General features: G+C 43.2%; 1 protein-coding gene across 2 annotated transcripts in view; it reads right to left on the bottom strand.

The window, feature by feature from the left end:
- LOC110368142 overlaps positions 1–13,138 on the bottom strand; it is a 192,741-nt gene extending 179,603 nt beyond the window's left edge. Inside the window, exons 1-8 of one of the 2 annotated variants that reach the window (XM_036132259.1) lie at positions 12,851–13,138; positions 10,728–11,066; positions 10,551–10,652; positions 8,950–9,264; positions 7,715–8,041; positions 3,352–3,678; positions 2,441–2,770; positions 1,123–1,446 (exon numbers count right to left, since the gene is read on the bottom strand). In XM_036132259.1, coding sequence (XP_035988152.1) covers positions 1,123–1,446; positions 2,441–2,770; positions 3,352–3,678; positions 7,715–8,041; positions 8,950–9,264; positions 10,551–10,652; positions 10,728–11,066; positions 12,851–12,887 — 2,101 coding nt within the window. In that variant the 5' untranslated portion in view covers positions 12,888–13,138. The remainder of the gene's footprint in view (positions 1–1,122; positions 1,447–2,440; positions 2,771–3,351; positions 3,679–7,714; positions 8,042–8,949; positions 9,265–10,550; positions 10,653–10,727; positions 11,067–12,850) is intronic. The other variant, XM_036132258.1, reaches the window with a different exon arrangement.
- Between the last annotated feature and the right edge of the window lie 3,199 nt (positions 13,139–16,337).

Genomic DNA, 16,337 nt, shown 5'->3' with positions numbered 1-16,337 from the left:
CTAAAAGTGCAAGGTCTCTTCTACTGGTCATTAATGTCCCAGAGGTTGGGCTGTGCTTATACGTCATGTCACCCAAAGAATTGTGGTGTTCCTTATAGCTCCATAGCACTGGTATTCGGCCCAAAAAGATCACTGTGATCAACAAAATGTTAACAATTCCTCGACAGAAATCGCCGTCACTCTTGGAAGAAGGTAGTGGGCTTTAAAATATTGGAAACAACTGTGTTCTCTAGTTCTACATGTATTGGAGGGTAGTACACTTGGCGAAGGAGCTCAACACTGCCCTCCAGAGTCTAGGAGAAAAGTGCAGAATAACACGGAGGATAAATGCTGCAGATGTGTCCACGTGGAACCTGCGTGCATCAAGCATCAAGCAACCTTTACTGATTGCACTATTCGGACAGTACTTACGCCAACCGGTCTGGCTAAACAGTCCTAACTTAATAAGAGTATTCAGATGAACCCTTGGTTTATACTCGCCATATTGAACAGAGCACAAGGGTGCACACACCAAAAGAGAAACCATCGCGGTGTCCTCCACCCTGATGTCAACTGTTTTGGCTCTTTTTACCGAATTTCCATTGGTTATGTTGACTACTCCCACACCCACCCCTGTGTTTTTGGAGAATAGTGCACCTACGTTCCTGTCAAGTATAAACTTCTTTGGGCTCACGCCCAGTCTGCTCAGACCGGCACGACAACCCAAATGTGAGGATAACTCATCCTTGAAATCTCTAAAAGCGCTGCATGACCACTCAACGGTCGTAGAGGGGCGTCCACCATAAAATTTACATGCAAACCACATGCCCTTGATGCTCAAAACATGTTCGATGGGATAGCGGGATTAAAGAGAAATAGACAGAGAGAGAACATTATACAGTTAGGGAGACAGACAGAAAAACGAAAGACAGACAAGGAGCCAACATAGAGACAGATGGAAGAGAGACAGAAGACAGACAGAAAGACAGTAGACAACGAGACAGACTAACAGAAGACATAAACAATAGACAGAGAACTGAATAGACAGACAGAAAGACAGAACACAATTAGGGAGGCACACAGAGAAACGAGGGAGAGACAATAGAAAGACAGATCGTCAGTGAGAAAGATGTAGAGACAAACCTTTGACTTTAAGATGAATGTTTTTGGCTCTCAGCAGTTCTCCTTCCCTCTTGACTCTACACCTGTACTCTCCACTGTCTTCCTCAGTGGGACGTTTCAGAGTCAGACTGAGGTCTCCAGTTTTGAGTGCGTCTTCTTTCATGTTTGTTCTGTTTTGGTAGTGCTCGTCCTGGTATTCATGCTGATCAGAACTCTTCTTCTCAAAGAAATGGACCCTGGAACTGTCTTTGTCCCACCAGAACACTCCAGCATCTTCTGGCAGCCCAGTTGTTGTGAACGGCAGCAGGACAGACTCCGCCCCCTCCTCCACCTCCACCTGACAGTCTGAGAGAACAACAGAGAGGAAGATGAGCAGTAGAGAACAGAGGAAGAGGAGCTGTAGAGACAGCTTATTCACTTTATTGAAGGATTGTGGAGAAAGCTGAAGGCCACAAACATATATTGATAAATTTAGTACAGGCGGCCGGATAGTATAACCCACCATAACATATAATATTAACACTTGCAAACCACTATTATCAGCAGTGGAAGACCGGCCATGGGAAAACAATGAACGTTTAGTATGTTTGTGTGTTTACTGTAATTTTATTGTGCATTCATTAAAAGTGTGTTATCCTGTTCAGTTTATTAATCACTACAGCATTCTGAAGTTATTTACGCTATTCAATTTTTCTCATAATTTTCTGACATGATTTTTGTGTATATAAGTATTTAAAGGTTCTCTTTTGAAATAAAAGCAAAGCAATAAAACCTCTTCTGTTTGTTGTTTTGTATCGTCCACCAGGCCCTTACTCTCAGTTTTTGGATCAGTTGTCAGATTTCTTATCTGATTTGGTGATAAACACTGACAAGGTTATTATAGTGGGTGATTTTAACATCCATGTTGACACAGAATGTGATAACCTTAGTGTAGCCTTTAAAACTATCCTAGATTCAATTGGTTTTGCTCAAAATGTACATAAACCGACGCACTCTTGGCTTCATACTTTAGACTTTGTGCTGACATATGGCATTGATTGTGAAGAATTAACAATATTTCCTCACAACCCTGTCCTGTCTGATCATTTTTTAATAACATTTGAGTTTAATCTAACTGAGTTCTCCACCCCCAAAAGAAGGTTCCATTATAGTAGATCTTTATCGGATAATGCTGTATCAAAACTTAAAGAGTCTGTAGATTGAGAAGGTGATTATTCACAGGAAGCTCGCTCCCTGGTTTAATTCAGAGCTGCGTTCCTTGAAGCACAATGTTAGGAAATTGGAGAGAAAATGGCGCTCTACACACCAAGAGGAATCCTAACTAATTGAACCCACTGACCTTTGACCTGGAGATCAACTTGTTTCTTCATCAGGATGTTTCCATCCCTACTGAAGACGCTACAGGTATAGAGGTTAGTGTCTTTGTCTGTGAGGTGTTCCAGAGTCAGACTGAGGTCTCCAGTTCTCAGCAGGTCTTCATTCATCTTGGTTCTGTTTCTGTATCTCTGGTCCAGTTCCTCAGAATGCTCAGAACCGTTCTCGTATATACGGACCTTCCTGTTTCTCCTGTCCCTCCACTCAACTTTTGCATCTGCAGGCAGGGTAACTGTGGTTCTGCAGGGCAGCAGGACAAACTTCTTCCCTGAATCCACCTCCACCACCTGTGGGACTGAGAGGACAACAAAGGACAAGACGAGTTGGAAAGACAGCAGCAGCAGCAGCTCTGAGGACATTTTCTTTGACTGGATGAAGGTCCAACATGTTGGACTGGTTCCAGTTTGAAATGGGTCCCATGTCTCCACTGAACAGAGACAGTGTTGTATTTGCTGAGGGTCCAATCAGCAGCAGAACCGACTGTTGGACAGAACGTCCTCAGTGTGGACAGGAGACCCAGCAGAAAGCTGCAGACTGACCCAACCAGCAGTCAACACTGAGTTCAAGCTGTTGCTGCAGTTTTTCACAGCTTCAACATGTTGATCCAACATCATCATTGAGATCCTGGTTCCCTCAGACTGGCAGGAAGAACTGGACCTGTCCATCTGGACACCAGAACCAGACCGGCTCTCAGTGGGACCAGTTTCCAGCTGCTCCGTCTTCTCAATGTGGACCAATCAGAAGATCTGAAGCAACACTTCAGAGAACATTGAGGAGCTAAATGTGGTTCTGAAGCTGTTCCTGGTTTAAACCATTGACCTCTGAACCCCAATATTCAAACCCCCAACATGTGGTTCTGGAGTTCAAACCACTGACCTTTGACCCGGAGATTAACTTGTTTCTTCATCAGGATGTTTCCCTCTCCCCTGGAGACGATGCAGGTGTAGATGTTAGTGTCTTCATTTGTGGGATGTTCCAGAGTCAGACTGAGGTCTCCAGTTCTCAGCAGGTCTTCATTCATCTTGATTCTGTTTTTGTAAAACCGGTTCTGTTCTTGAGGATGATCAGAACTGTTCTCATATACATGGACCTTCCTGTCTCCTCCGTCCCTCCACTCCACCTTGGCATCTCTAGACAGTTGAAATGTGGTTCTGCAGGGCAGCAGGACAGACTTCTCTTCTGAATCCACCACTACCTGTGGAACTGAGAGGACAACAAAGTTAAAAAAGGGAGTTTCAAAAAGCAGAACGCAGTAGGAGAAAGAACAGACTCCAGGTTCAATAGGACATCTATAAAGAGAGACTTTACAGATATAACTTACAACTGAAATATGTAAGGGAATCTTTCTTCTCAGAGATCATCAGAGGGGGAGTGGTGCCCTAGTGGTTATCCTGACAAAATGTCCCAATTCAGCCAAATAAACCACAAAAGCTTAGAGGAGATCATTCGGCAGCTAAGTTCCTCCTCCTGCTGCCTTGATGTTCTCCTCACAGTTTTCTTTAAGAACGTTCTGCCTGTCATAGCGTCTGATTTGACTCAGATAATAAACACGTCCCTTCGGTCAGGTGTTTTCCCCCAGTCCCTAAAAACAGCAATTATCAAACCACTGCTGAAAAAGAACAATGTAGACAAACTTCTACTCCAGAACTACAGGCCCATCTCAAACCTCCTGTAGTGCCATTGAGCCACAATGATAAAATAAAATCAGATTGAATTGGGAGCTATGTGAGTTGCCCTCACATGAACAAAGGACCCCCTCTCAGCAGGGGTCCCCTGTTGCTATAAAACTTTCCTCCCAAAGGACAAAGCTCAGTCTTCTACATCTGGCTGGAGCCCTCAAGGATATGGGCTCCCACCCAGTCTTCTTTCTGCCTGAGAAAAAAGGAAGAGGGAGATGGGCCTGAAACATGAGGGCTCATGGGCCCAAAAGACAGGAACCAGCACCTGGCAGAGATCCCTCTTCGCCCGGGGATAACCGGGCAAATCAGAGTTGATTCTGCTGTCTTAACATCAGCGTAGGAGGAAGAAACCCCTCCGTCCCAAAAACAGCTTTGTTTATTTCTCCTCAGCCGTTACAGGAAAGGTGACTTGAGACTGCGTGGATCAACCTCCTTTACCCTCTTCCTACGCTGAAAGAAAAAGGAAGCTGACATAGAGACAGCATGGACTATCGGTTGAGGCCCCCCCCCCCCCCCCCCCCACCTGATCACATGCTGCTGCTGCTAAGCCACTACCCCGCTGCTAAAGGAACAACGGTTCCCTTATCACTGCCTTCCTTGGATGAACAAAGTGGACAGAACTCACACGAGGGATGGACAGGTTGGACAGAGAGACCCAAAGGGACAGGTTAAATGGTTTATTGGCAGTGGGGGTTCTAGACCAAATTAAGCAGGGGGCCAGGGTGGGGCCAGTGTTTTTTCACAGGTGCACAGAACAAAAGATTAGTGAGGAAAAAACTTAACAGGTCAACATTTCATCGTTTAATATATTAAGTAAGCCAAAGAGCCAATTGTGGCTCTGGAACTGCAGGTTGCAGACCCCTGATTTTTTCTCAATACAGCGGGAGCTTAACGTGAAACAGCTTAATTTTTAATATTGTTATTTTTTTATATTTATTTTTTAATTATTTTATTTTATTATTGGGTAAAAACGGAAAAAATACAACTGATCCAAATGACCAGTCAGTCACGGTATCTTTGTCAGCATTTATCATCCTAAGAAATTTAATATCATGTTTTTAGTACAGGGGCTATAAGAGGGGCCAGGAACAGTTCTACAGGGGCACAGGCCCCTGTTGGCCCCTATCTAGAACCGCCCCTGTTTATTGGGAAATGTTGTGTGATGCGTTACATGTAACAAAGGGCTAACGGAATTAGCTCATTGCTAGCATTCGGTACCATGTCATTGTCAAGTGTGTTTTTATGGTTATAACAAAGGTTATCTCCACATGGGTTTTATACATTGATGGAATATTAATGTTTACGTCATCCGGCACACCCCTTATGACTAAAACAAAACCGAAGCTTTTATTTGTTAGTGCCGAAAGTCCGCAAGCCAAAATGCTATTTAGCTTTGGGTAATATCCGGTTCCGTTTTTTCAACAAAACCCCGTTCCAAGAATAAAGCTTGATCGTTTTGCTCCACTGTCGTTCAATAGAGCTATGAGCCTTATACCCACATTCATTTTGAATATTAATGTCGATTTAAAGACAATCTTGATAACTTTAGGAGTTACCGAATTTAGCATTTGATTGCTACAGCGCCCCCTAGCTCCCGGAGGTGTCATTGCATTGATAAATTCTAGCGCTCCTAAAGTAATCATTCTACTGAGCAAACCAGTCTTTAGAATGTTATTTACTCAAAATAAAGTTCTGGTTAACTTGGGATTTGCATTGTGAATGTGTTAAAAACATGCCAAATGTTGTTCTGAGTTAATTAAGTGAATTTTATTCACATTCTTTAAGATTAACTTTGTTTTTTTTAATTTAACCAAAATATTATTCCATCAAATAACGTTTTGTTTAACTCAGGATTCACATTGTGAATGGATTGAAACACATGCCAAATGTTTTCCTAGATTAGTTAAAATAATTAACTCCATTCCATGCTTTTTGAATCAGATCTGCAGTGAACAAGGATTCACTGAATCATTGTTTTGCCTTTTGTTTGTTTTGCATGTAAATAGTTCCTTAGCTTAGTTTCTTTTTATCTTCATTTTTGCTTAGTAGTTTAGTTAAGTTTCACTAGCCTAGTAGAGAGGATTTGTTAATCGAAATATAGTGTTAGTTCAGATAAACAGCATTACATAGTTATGTTCTCAGGATGTTCATTTGATTTGTGTTATTAAATTCTTAAACTTGAAAATAAGTTGTCACTCCTTTATTCTATGTGTGTGCAGAGTTTGCTGTTAAAAGATCGCTAGTGCTCAAATTCATCCCTTTCAACCATTCTCTTGATATCAGCTTAAAAGCTGATCATCACCAGACAATACTTAACAGACAGAAACATGAAACATTAAATAACTTTAAACAGTGTATAATTGCACAACACTCCCCTTTATCAGTAGATTATTGAAAAGCTTTCCTCACCACAGTACAGAGGCCGCCCTTATTAAGGTGTTTAATGACATCCATATAAATACAGACTGTGGAAGAACCTCAGTGCTGGTTCTATTGGACCTCAGTGCAGCATTCGATACTGTCGATCACTCGATTCTGTTAGAACGCCTGGAGAACTGGGTCGGCCTCTCTGGTACAGCTCTCCACTGGTTTAAATCCTACTTAAAGGACTTTTAGTGTCAGTAGGTAACTTTATATCAAAGATGACAAAAATCACATGTGGGGTTCCCCAAGGGTCCATCCTGGGTCCCCTCCTTTTCAATATCTACATGCTCCCTCTAGCTCAGATCATAAAAAACATCATCAGCTACCATAACTATGCAGACGACACACAGCTTTACATCACCATGTCACCAGGTGACTATGAACCAGTTCAGGCACTGAATAAATGCCTAGAAGAAATCAATGCATGGATGTGCCAAAATTTTCTTCAGTTGAACAAAAACAAAACTGAAGTAATAATCTTTGGACCAATAGAGGAGAGATCAAAAGTTAGCACACAGCTTCAGTCGCTTCAGCTAGGAACCACTGATCAGGCCTGAAACCTGGGAGTAGTGATGGACTCAGACCTGAACCTCCACCTAAAGACAAAGTGGACCTTCTAGAACCTGGAGAACATTTCCAGGATTAAAGGACTGATGTCTCAGCAGGATCTGGAAAAACTAATCCATGTTTATCTTTAGTAGAACTGATCACTGCAACGGTGTTTTCACAGGTCTGCCTAAAAAGTGGATCAGAACGCTGCAGCTGATCCAGAACCTGCTGCCTGCGTCCTCACTAAGACTAAGAACGTAGAGAACATGGACCCGGTTCTGAAGTCCTCACTAAGACTAAGAACGTAGAGAACATGGACCCGGTTCTGAAGTCCTTCCACTAAGACTAAGAACGTAGAGAACATGGACCCGGTTCTGAAGTCCTCACTAAGACTAAGAACGTAGAGAACATGGACCCGGTTCTGAAGTCCTTCCACTAAGACTAGGAACGTAGAGAACATGGACCCGGTTCTGAAGTCCTTCCACTAAGACTAAGAAAGTAGAGAACATGGACCCGGTTCTGAAGTCCTCACTAAGACTAAGAACATGGCTTAGCACCTAAATACATCACAGTGTTAAACCACTGACCTTTGACCTGGAGATATACTCGTTTCTTCATCAGGATGTTTTCCTTCCCTCTGGAGACGATGCAGGTGTAGATGTTGGTGTCTCCATCTGTGGGATGTTCCAGAGTCAGACTGAGGTCTCTAGTTCTCAGCAGGTCTTCATTCATCTTGGTTCTGTTGTAGTAGAACCAGTTCTGTTCTCCAGGATGATCAGAACCGTTCTCATACACATGGACCTTCCTATCTCCTCTGTCCCTCCACTCCACTCTAGCATCTCCAGGCAGGGTAACTGTGGTTCTGCAGGGCAGCAGGACAGACTCCTCCCCTGAATCCACCTCCACCTGTGGGACTGAGAGGACAACAAAGGACAAGATAAGTTGGACAGACAGCAGCAGCTCTGATGAAGGTCCAACATGTTGGCCTGGTTCCAGTCTGAAATGGGTCCCATGTCTCCACTGAACAGAGACAGTGTTGTCTTTGCTGAGGGTCCAATCAGCAGCAGAACCGACTGTTGGACAGAACGTCCTCAGTGTGGACAGAGCTCCAATAAGCAGACGGATCCAAAGGGCTACAAAAGTTATGATAGCATTCCAGGTTGTGTTGTGAGGACAGGGGTGTGGGGGGCAGTGTAGATGTCTGACAGGGGCTTCCTAAGGCAGGAAAAAAACCATGAAACAGCGTTGTAGTCAAGAACGTGGTAACCTGGCAGAAAAAAACGCTGGACATGTACTGGCTAAGGCTGTCATTAATCTGGCACTGTCTTGCTGTCTTAAGAGCGTTTATAGATGAAACAGCGGCTTGAAATGTGGCTGATTGCTGAGCAGCGGAGAACCAGGCTTCATAGATGTGCCCCATAAGGCTACATTAACAGAGTTCTGAGGAGAAGCAGGATGATGACAGCAGAAAAGACAGATGGAGGCATCCAGATGATGGGTCTTTAGCTCTACTGTGGCGTCAAGTGGACAAGAAAAGGCAGGTAGGGTGGTTATTTGACATGAATTGGTGTGTGAAGCTTTAAACTGTGTGATGCCAATAAACAAATTCTGGCCACGATCTTAGTATGATATTAATCTGACTTTTATGATACAACAGCTGAATTAAAAAGGAAACAAATAGGGGTCGAGGGTTGAGACATGTATCCACTTACAGTACTTTGTAACTGTGTAAAGATGTTAAGATGATCTTTATTTAACCAGGTAAAGCCTCATCTAGTTAAAACGTCTCCAAGCTAAAACCAAAACATTGTTATTCACTGACCTTTGACCTTCAGCTGAACTTGCTTCTTCATCAGGATGGTTCCCTCCCTGCTGGAGACCCTGCAGGTGTAGATGTTATTGTCTTCATCTGTGGGGTGTTCCAGAGTCACACTGAGGTCTCCGGTCCTCAGCGGGTTTTTATTCATCTTGGTTCTGTTTCTGTAGAACTGGTCCTGGTCAGAACCGTTCTGATACACATGGACCGTCCTGTATCTGTTGTCACTCCACTCCACTCTAGCATCTCCAGGCAGGAGTGGTCTGGATCTGCAGGGCAGCAGGACAGACTTCTCCCCTGAATCCACCTCCACATTGTATTCTAGAGGACAACAGAGAACAAGATTAGTTGCACAGATGGCAGTAAAAGCTTTTACATGCTGCCCCCCCACCATCCTGGAACCATTATAGGCATAGGCTGCTGGAGGACATCAGGATCTATTTCTCTCACTCTGCTGAGTTCTCCTACTGCTCTCCAATCTGCATTATTTGTTGTTATTTCAGCTTTTTTTTTGTTTCTCTTCATAGAAGGTACACCTCGTCTGTCGTTCTGTTAGCTGTGACATCATCAGGGGAGGCAGATCATCCTCTATTACCATCTACCATAGAAAGTACTCCTGGGTCAATGTGAGCTTCTGTGCTTTCTGTGTCTCTGCTCTGTCTTCTCTACCATAGAAAGTACTCCTGGGTCAATGTGAGCTTCTGAGCTTTCTGTGTCTCTGCTCTGTCTTCTCTAACATAGAAAGTACTCCTGGGTCAGTGTGAGCTTCTGAGCTTTCTGTGTCTCTGCTCTGTCTTCTCTAACATAGAAAGTACTCCTGGGTCAATGTGAGCTTCTGAGCTTTCTGTGTCTCTGCTCTGTCTTCTCTAAGCCCCAGTGGGTGGAGGCAGGTGAGCGTTCACACTGAGCCTGGTTCTGGTTCTGCTGGAGGTTCTCCTCCCTGTTAAAGGGGAGTTTTCCTCTCCACTGTCGCTTCATGCATGCTCAGTATGAGGGATTGCTGCAAAGCCATCAACAATGCAGACGACTGTCCACTGTGGCTCTACGCTCTTTCAGGAGGAGTGAATGCTGCTTGGAGAGACTTGATGCAACCTGCTGGGTTTCCTTAGAGAGGAAACTTTCTCACCAACCTGGAGGTTCTGACCCAACCTGTATAATCTGATTGAATTTGATTTTGTAAAGTGCCTTGAGATGACATGTATCATGAATTGGCACTTCGGGCCTTATTGGTGAATAATAAATCTGTTCTGGTTTCAGGTCCATCTGTAATCCTTTGTTATTTAGGATAGATTCTAATATTCTAGGACTATTTTTAATGTTTTCTAGTGTTCTCACTGACCAGGTTGATAATAAAAAATGCTCCAGAACAAATCAGGAGTCCAGTCTCTGTGACCAAGGTGGGCCCAACCTCGTGGTACCAATAAGTCAAACTTTCAGGCCAGTATATCCAACTCAGCTGTTAATCTTACTCTGTAGTACAGAACCCTGGATTCATGAGACCAGACCTGCTAGAACCCTGCTGAATGGAGACATGGGACTCCAGTCTATGAAACATGATCTGTCATGTAACGCTGTGCATTATGGGTAATGTAGATTTACAGACTCACCTGACATGAAATAGTGCCGACAATAAAATAAAAGACCTGCAGATACGATTAGAACCGGAACCAGGAGAACCAGGAGATGTTTGACCCATGAAGGAAATTGCTCTGTGGAAACGCAGGAAGAACATCGTGACCTCTAAGCTCTGAGGTGTTTCTCCAGAAACTGTTCCTGTTACTGACCTTTAACCAGTAGTTCTCTGTTTGTAACTTTCAGTTCTCCTTTAGAGGTTCTGACGGTGCAGGTGTAGGTTCCAGTGTCAGACACCTGCAGCTTAGTCAGGTTCAGGCTCAGGTCTCCAGTGGTCAGAGCGTCAGTCTTCATGGAGGTTCTGCCTCTGTAAAGCCGGTTCTGATCTTCCAGTTGACCTCCTTCTGGCTGAAGCTTGTGGACAATGGGGGGACTGAGGTCAGACCGGATCCACGCCACTGTGGGCCGGACCAGTTCATCTGTGGGAAAGTCACAGGACAACAGGATGGACCCGCCCTCCAAAATCTCTACAGCCGAGACCTTCAGGGAAACTGTGAGGACACATAGAGAAAGTCACTTTTAGCAGCTGGACTGAGGTTTCATTGATCTCATTAACACTGACCTTTGACCTCTTAATCAATCAAAGTCAAAGGTCATGATCAAAACTAGAGATCAGGAAGAAGGCTGGACATCTACTAACTCAATGGTTTCAATAATCTGGCACTGTCCGTCTGCTGGAGGCTAGTATATACAGGCAGAGGAACAGGTAAAGGGTATAACTTTGATTTGACAGCTCACTATGATGGTCAATTACTGTTGTGCAGGAAAAACTTTTTATTCAAAGTAATACATTAAAATTTAAAGATATTGTTTATATAAGAATACTGGAAATAATGTATAAAGCATTGAACAAAAGTCTTCCTTCTGGTATTCAGAAATGATTTAAGCCAAGAGAGAATAAATATAATTTGCGAGGTTTGTTTATATGTAAATGTGCAAAAGACAAGAGTGAGATAAAGTCTAGATGTGTTTCAGTTATTGGTGTGAAACTGTAGAATGAATTGAATGATGATTTTAAGTTATGAACTTTAAAAGAGCTTTAAAATGTGAAATGATAAAATCTTACGCTGTTATGTAGATTTATATATCTATTGTGAAGATATCCTGGTAGGTTGTAAGGTATAGAAACAGGGTAGGCAAAAACAAGCTTTGCTTCAGCCTATTCCTTTTTTCGTAGGATGTGGATTTGTTTATTGTTGTTCTTTTGATGTTTCCTGTGATTAATGTGGACAATTTACCAAAATAAAGTGAATGACTGATTAATGTGTGGCAGCATGCAGACGGACAGGCCAGCTAATGGGACCGCTGGTGCCAACCAGGCATCAGTTTATAAACACAGGGGGATGTTTTCTATGATCTGCTGCAGCTTATTTCATAATTTTATGATTATTTTTGTCCAGAATTCATCAGAACTACAGAACTATCAACAGAAAAGATCCGATAAGGCTTTTTAACGTGTCCTATCTGTCTGTGTAGCACTAAGAATTATTGTGTTAATGCCAGTGGGCCCACTAAGCCCATTACTTCCACTAAGTGTGGAGGGAGCACCTTCTAATCTACAATATGGGATATTTTAATGTCTTTTTTCTCATCTTATTAAAAATTAAACAGTATAATAAAACACAATTATTAGAAATATTAAACATAATATGACATAATAGCCGATAAAGAAAACGTATCTAATGCTGATCATGTCCTTCAGGTTTTAAATGTGTCTCTGCTTCAGAACGCCTGGATAGAATAATTGGGTCACTAAGCAGAACTCTGTAGAACCTGATCTCATGTCCAGGAGACCATAGTGTCCATTTGATTCAGACCTGGTGGACTCCTCAGGCCTGGTGGATTCTCCAGGACTGGATTTGGACTCCTGTGGTTTAATTATTACCTTTCGGTCTCACCGTGGTTCTGCTGCCTTAGTTTACTTTTCATTCTGCACCGTCATCATTTTCTTGCTTTTGTGATCCTGATAAGAGCGGCTATCAGAAAAAAACAGTTTAATCAGAGGCGTGACCCGGTGGTTCCAAAGAGCAGATCAGTGCTGGGGTCAATTTAGGACAGATCCCAGAAAAACAAGCTTTCCTTTAACTTTAAATCCTGAAGGTCTTTATGTGGGTAAAACTAATTATCCACTTTGACTCCTCGTTAAAGTTACAAAACCAGAAGAGAAGCAGCTAGAAGAGCCCAGTGATGGTCAGACCTGCTGCTCTGGACCTCCAGAACCTCTCCAGAGGCTGAAGTGAGGATGATGAGAGCAGAGAGAGGAAGAGGATCTTACCGTGCAGAAGGATCCCAACCAGCAGCAGCTTCTTCATCTTCCTGTCAGAGAGCAACCAGAACCTCCTCAGAGAACCTGTCAGGCCCTGGAGGAGCTCCTGATTCTCTGACACCTGAGCTGAGCCTTGAGCTGGGATCAGCCGCTGGTCAGATACTGCTAAAAGGGTTCTGCTGGACCCAGAGCTCCGTCTCCTGAGAGTGTCATGGCTGAAGGAGGAGCAGGTTGGAGCAGGTTCTGCCAGCTGTGCTGCAGAGGAGGCAGATGAACGGGTCCACCTCCACCTGAGCGTCTCTGCTTTATTAACAATAAATGAATGACCTTAATGTCAAAGTACAAACGGTACAACGGCATCGGGAGGAACTTCTGATCATTAAATGTAATACATCACACATTACTGCAGACAAAACACACATAAAATGAGCGGCAGACGTAACCTAGTTAATCAATAACCAGGACAACTGTGATCAGAAAGAAACGGAGTAAACCGAGAGGAAAAGTCAAATAGTTACAGCTTATTACATAAACAGGTCTATATATATATATATATATATATATATATATATATATATATATATATATTTATTTATATATTCAGCCCTTTGTCCTGGACTGCTGGGATTTTCAGGAGAAATGACCAGGAAGTCCATAAAATTCAACCCCAAACCCTTCAGGTTATTGAAACGCTGCAGCAGGAGTTCTGTTGAAAGGACAGAAATTATTACTTATAGTCTAGCTTCTAGATAAAAACTTAAAATGCTGTTTTTTTTCCCACACATGAAACCCAAAGTGATCAGCTCCATCAGAGAGCTGCTGACATCCTGTTTGGGGAAAGATCATGAGCGCCACCATTAACACAGCCTGCTGGTGACAGTGCTCTGCTCATGGGCAGCGGCAGACCCAAAGGCCTCGTTCCTCATCTCTGGAGACGTCAACCAAGATAAGAAGATAAGAAATTCCTTTATTGTCCCACATTGTGGAAATTTGGGTGTGACAGAGGCAAAAACATAGTTAATCACATGCATCATTAAAATGTATCTTTGGTAACTTCTAAATGTGTTTTTTCTGTCATTCTTTAAGGACATAGTGTCTACAGATGTCACATGGACTGTGATGTCAGTGATTGTGGTTTTACCAGCAGAAAGATGTCCTTCCATCACTTTAGAAAATGCCAACACCAAACAATGGTGGCAGAGCAACGGCTCATCAGATGACCATGACTTTGACCAGGATTAGGGTTAGACACGTGAGCTCTGGACTGTAAAATCAAAGGTTATATTTGTTCATAGGGAGTTTTTTTTTTTAGATTTCTGAATCAATCAGCCTTAAAACCACGTGTTGAGAAGAAGACAGGAGAGACAGGAGAGCTTTAGTTGAATCATGATGGCCGTCGTCTCTCATCACATCACCCTGACCTCCAGCTGGACCCTCAGGTCCTAAATACTGCATGATTGAGCCTTTTTAGCAGCTCCTGAAGTATTAAAAGCTCAGAAGACAAGCTGCGACACTGTGAAGACTTTAGAGACGACATCTCAGCCTGACAGCAGAAAACTTTCCAGGAACTATAAATTAAACGTTAGCTTCGTCCCGACCAACCTGAACAACTAGTGTTCAGAAACCTAAACAGAAAGCAAATTGTCAGATTTATGCTCCAATTAATAATCTACCAGGTTTCTTTAGATATTCTTTTAAATAAGATGCATGAATTGTTAAACCTTTTTTTCATGTTCTATGCTTTACTGATTGGTTATCTGGACATATGACTGTTTACACTCACTTCCTCTTAAAACATGAACCTTTATGAGACTTTTACTTAGCAGGCCAAAGCACAGCTGAGTAGACATGTAGAAACAAGCAGGTGTTATACCAGCCGTCCTTACAGCTGAGACCTTTGATGTAACCATCCTGGCAGTCCCAATGTGTCGTAACTCACCTGATCCTTGGAGGGAAAAGCTGCTGTGGTCCATGCTGTAAACCTTAAATAGGGATAATTTGAGCGCTAACCTTCAGGCAGCATCTCTGTCTTATAAAAAATAAGCACAAACATGTTTCTCTGTTCATGTGAGAGTTTATTAAAAAAAATAACTTCCTGATACAATCAAACTATTTGAGAAACAAACTCTTTAACTAGACTCACACATCTGCTAATAATAAAAAGGTTAAATACAAAACCATCGATTAACAATTAGTGAGCAACAGAAAAATAAGTGTAGACCAGCACTTCCTAGACAACTAAACAGGTCATCTATGGTTCAGTTTGACTCCAGCATGAAAGCCGTGAAGAGATCTTTGAACGGCAACACCGACTGGCAGGAATATCCGTCAGTCAGCACCAGCAGGTTATGTGAGATAAGCAAAGCTTTGGATAAACTAGGAGTGTGAGGCAGGGATGGAACATTAGTGATGATTATGACCAAAGCCAGGGCAGCAGTTGTTAGCCAGGAGAGGAAGCAGGAGTCGAGCCTCGATAGAAGCAACACAGGTGTAGCTTCTATCCTCTTTAGCCGTTAATGGCTAACAGCCTCAACAAAGAGCCATAAAATCACCACCAGACAAACAACAGGAGGAGGAAGAAGAAGAAGAAATGATTCAACTCAGGAGGTCAGACCATCGGCTACAGAATTACATTAAATACATGTAAATGCTACAATTTGGCTCCTGGCGGATTTAAGAGTTACCCCTAAACGAAAAGGACAACAAAAATCATCCCCTTAAGAGGAAAGTTTGCACATGAAGACTCAGCTCCTAGTCTGCGGCGAACATTCAACACTTTAAGCAAGTAGCGGCAGCACTGAACTATCCGACTTCTGAATCCGCCTTATCCTGCCCGACTAGGAGGAAGACGCAGCGATTTGACTTCAGACCAAACAGGGAAGCAGAAATAAAGAAACGGGCCTCAGGACGCAGTGGGCTGCCACTGTGCAGCGCCCGGGGAGCATTCTGGGGCTGAGGACCCAGTGTCTATGGGAGATACTGGGTCCTCACTCCCATAGACACAGTCTATGGGAGTTGAACCGGCAGCTCTCTAAAGCCACCACTCCCCCTTAGACAGAGGAAAATCAAACTTGCCTGCAAGCTTTCGTAACCGTTGCTGGTCGGTGCCTTCAGCACACGCTACAGAGAACCAAGCGTTGGTGCGCTCCTTTAACACTGAAAGAGCAGCAATGACTGCCTGGAGGTGTAGGCACAGGGTTTTATTATGCATAGATCCAACAAGAGTCAGTTGATTGTAAACTTTTCAAATCAAGAGGTAACATGTGGTAAATATCCGGTACCTGTAGCGCTTTACCAAGTTCGAGGACCCCAAAGCGCTTCACACTACCGTTAGACATTGAGGCCAGTAGACTGACAGAAGCAAGGCTCCCAGACAATCGTATCAATGGGCCCCCTGAGCAGGCAAGCATGGTTGGAGTGCCTTGCTCAAGGACACAACGGCTAATACGAACAGGTGGACAGGGTTTCAAACTGGCAACTTACTGTTTACAGGACA

Source organism: Fundulus heteroclitus, unplaced genomic scaffold (genome assembly GCF_011125445.2).
Source record: "Fundulus heteroclitus isolate FHET01 unplaced genomic scaffold, MU-UCD_Fhet_4.1 scaffold_49, whole genome shotgun sequence".
In the NCBI taxonomy this organism is placed as follows: domain Eukaryota; kingdom Metazoa; phylum Chordata; class Actinopteri; order Cyprinodontiformes; family Fundulidae; genus Fundulus; species Fundulus heteroclitus.
This window is presented reverse-complemented; position numbering and strand designations above follow the sequence as displayed.